Below are 2,855 nucleotides of genomic sequence, written 5' to 3'. Positions count from 1 at the left end.
AAAAAAATGACAATAAGTTACTAAAATATCAAGTTGCATTTTAATAAGTTAGTTTATATACATCTAAACATATACCAAAAAATAAAATTTCTATTTATTAATTATTATGTATAAAAGGTATTGCGTAACGTACAAATTTCGTGTTTCACACAAAAACCTCCGCATCATGGCCTAAAGTGTACGACGGTCAAACCCATAAATATGATGGTAGCAGTGCAAATATGGCATGACTTCCAAATCTGTTATGCGCCTCTCTTGCTAACCTGCGCCTGTGGTCCATCTGTCACCCAGGTTTTTTAGAACTTTCCAGAATTACCCTTCATATGGCCCGAAACATGTACAGCCACCCTGCCATTAGTTTTCCTATCGATACGGTGGCCTATTTATACTCTCCGTCGCCATTATCATCTGCGTGTTATTCTGTGTTATTAACTGTGTGGGTGTGTGTGTTTTAGATAGAGAGAGAGAGAGTGAGAGATCGTTGCATAGTTGTCGTGATTGAAGACGATATGAGTAGATCTGGAGGCGCTGTGTGGCGGAAGACGGTGTTGCTGGTGGCGGCGGTAGCAGCGGCGATTGTAACATGCGTGATGTGTAGACAACCGGTGCGTCACACGGTTGGCGGATCAAGGGAATTGTGGAAACCGAATTTTAATTACACTGATTGGTCTCTTCAAGAGACGTTCTACACCGGCGACTGGCTGTGTAAACATTTTCTCTCCCTGACTTTGATTTATACACGCTGTGATCTGTTTTGATTTGCGTCACATTCGAACGATTATCCGGCGATGTAAATCTGTGTGCAATGATTTTGTTTTCTGGATGCTGATTCATCGAATGCTACGGGAATTCTAATAGATTTTCTAAATTTGTAGTTATTTTTAGTAATTTTCTAGCAAACAGTCGCAGTTTCCTTTTTCAATTGTTTATCTGCTTCATTTTGCAACTTATCTCCTGTCGATTTCGTTCAATTCTTTGTTTGTTCTAGATTCCATATAATCTGTAGCATTTTATACAGTTTTGGATATTGAATATGGTTTTTAAGTAATTCATCTCTTGTTCTAAATCAACTCCACAATTTTCTGATCTTCTTAACACCTGTGCAGATTTCAGATACGACAAGCATATGTTTAATGTGTTGGAGGTGAATGAAACCAGCTACAATAACTGCAATGACCAAGGATTCATCTTCAATATCACGAGAGGTGCTGGACGTGACGTGTTTGAGCTCACTGAACCAAAACGATACTACTTCCTTTCAAGTGGAGGTTACTGCTACAATGGAATGAAATTAGCCGTCAATGTGGTTGATTTCCTTCCTGCTCCTCAACCTTCTCCGCATCCGGCCAAAAGCGGTTGCAATACGATCACTGCAATCAATCCTCTCATCTCTTCAATCATGATACTCGTTGCATGGGCTGTTTTCATCAAAAATCAATGAAGAGTACGTACTACAACAGGTTTCATTGATATTAGATTTATTAATCACAAATTAATTATAGGTACCTAATTTACTTTAGAATCTACATATGGTATGGATTGTGTTACGAAAATGTTAGGTTCTGAAATTGTTGGTGGGGTCGTATGAAGAAGTCCTTAAGCTCACTGAAATTCACATCTGACCCATTTGTCACATGCTTTAGTTAATTAAAGGGATACATTATCACCATATTATTTACTTTAGTTGCTTTGAAAAAGTGATGGTTTTACGGACATCTACCTTAACTTTACATCCACATGTAACTTTACATCTTTTTTTCCTTTTAAACGATATAAACTATCGGATCGAAGATATTTGAACAACCCAACCTAATGCTTGTGATTTGAAAAATCTTAACCTAACCCAAAACAAAGTGCAGCCCAACCCAAACAGTACGGGTTAATCGGGTTGATTATTTGGTACATTAAAATATTCTTCTAACTTTGAATATGTTATTTTGTCTATTCATAATTTCTTTTTCATCAGTAACCATTTGATACAACTTATCATTATTTTTTACGTATATCACATTCAATTAATTTTCTCAATTTACATACATATGTTCACAGTTACTGAACATATATACGAATGAGTTATATAGAGATGGAGAATAGATTGAAAATATGTATGTATAAAGAGTGTACGTGATGATGTGATGTATATATTAATAAACTCAACAATCATATTAAATTCAAGAAAAAGATATCAAATTGAGTTGGGTTCAAATAACAGTAACTCAATATCAACTAAATACCTACGGTTTGAAAATTCTACAACTCAATTAGATATCGGGTTGCTTCGAGTTTTTGCTTTGGGTTAGGTTGATTGGGTTTTTGAGTACCCCTAGTATAAACAACAAAATACAAATTATGAAGTGATGATGAAAAATCAAAAAAAGGTGTTTGCCTTGCAAATTTTATTTTGAATTTTGAATTTTGAATTTTTATTTCTTTTAGTAAAATTAGTGTATGTGTTGGTTTGATATTAATAATCATTTCAATCTCGTGTTTGGTTTAAAGGAATTTTTTGGAATTGGAATCCTGAGATTTTATTGAAATCTCATAAACATTTGATTTAGAAATCATAATTGTGTAGTTGGTATTTCACGGGATTTCGTAGTTGTTGTAATAATGTTAAAAAAAAAACATTCTTTTTGTAATAATTAATTTAATAAATGGTAAATTAATTATTTTTTTATAATTTTATAATATTTTTTTATAAATTATGATAAAAAGTAAAATTCAATTTCATTCCAAATTCTACATATAAACCACATATATACTAAAATACATATTTACCAATCCAGGGATGGACTATACTCGTCCAATGTTGATCTTAGGGGTTGTTTGTTTACCACTTAATAGTTCTATTAAGA

The 2,855-nt window shown here is 33.5% G+C and overlaps 1 protein-coding gene across 1 annotated transcript; it reads left to right on the top strand.

The window, feature by feature from the left end:
* The first annotated feature begins 452 nt into the window (after positions 1–452).
* LOC112515653 (lamin-like protein) lies at positions 453–1,441 on the top strand. The gene is made up of 2 exons (XM_025122559.1): positions 453–705; positions 1,107–1,441. The coding sequence occupies exons 1-2, from the start codon at positions 510–512 to the stop codon at positions 1,439–1,441; spliced, it is 531 nt and encodes a 176-aa protein (XP_024978327.1). The 5' UTR covers positions 453–509.
* The last annotated feature ends 1,414 nt before the right edge of the window (positions 1,442–2,855 follow it).

The sequence above is a fragment of the Cynara cardunculus genome, assembly GCF_001531365.2.
Source record: "Cynara cardunculus var. scolymus isolate 2C chromosome LG 7, CcrdV1, whole genome shotgun sequence".
In the NCBI taxonomy this organism is placed as follows: domain Eukaryota; kingdom Viridiplantae; phylum Streptophyta; class Magnoliopsida; order Asterales; family Asteraceae; genus Cynara; species Cynara cardunculus.
Note: the sequence above shows the minus strand (reverse complement) of the source record. Positions and strands in the feature narration are given on the sequence as shown.

Bases quoted from the DNA above. Each gene is read 5' to 3' on its own strand.
- LOC112515653 (XM_025122559.1), top strand. From the start codon at position 510: ATGAGTAGATCTGGAGGCGCTGTGTGGCGGAAGACGGTGTTGCTGGTG. The intron at 706-1,106 runs GTAAACATTTTC...ACACCTGTGCAG, and splicing joins CTACACCGGCGACTGGCTGT to ATTTCAGATACGACAAGCAT.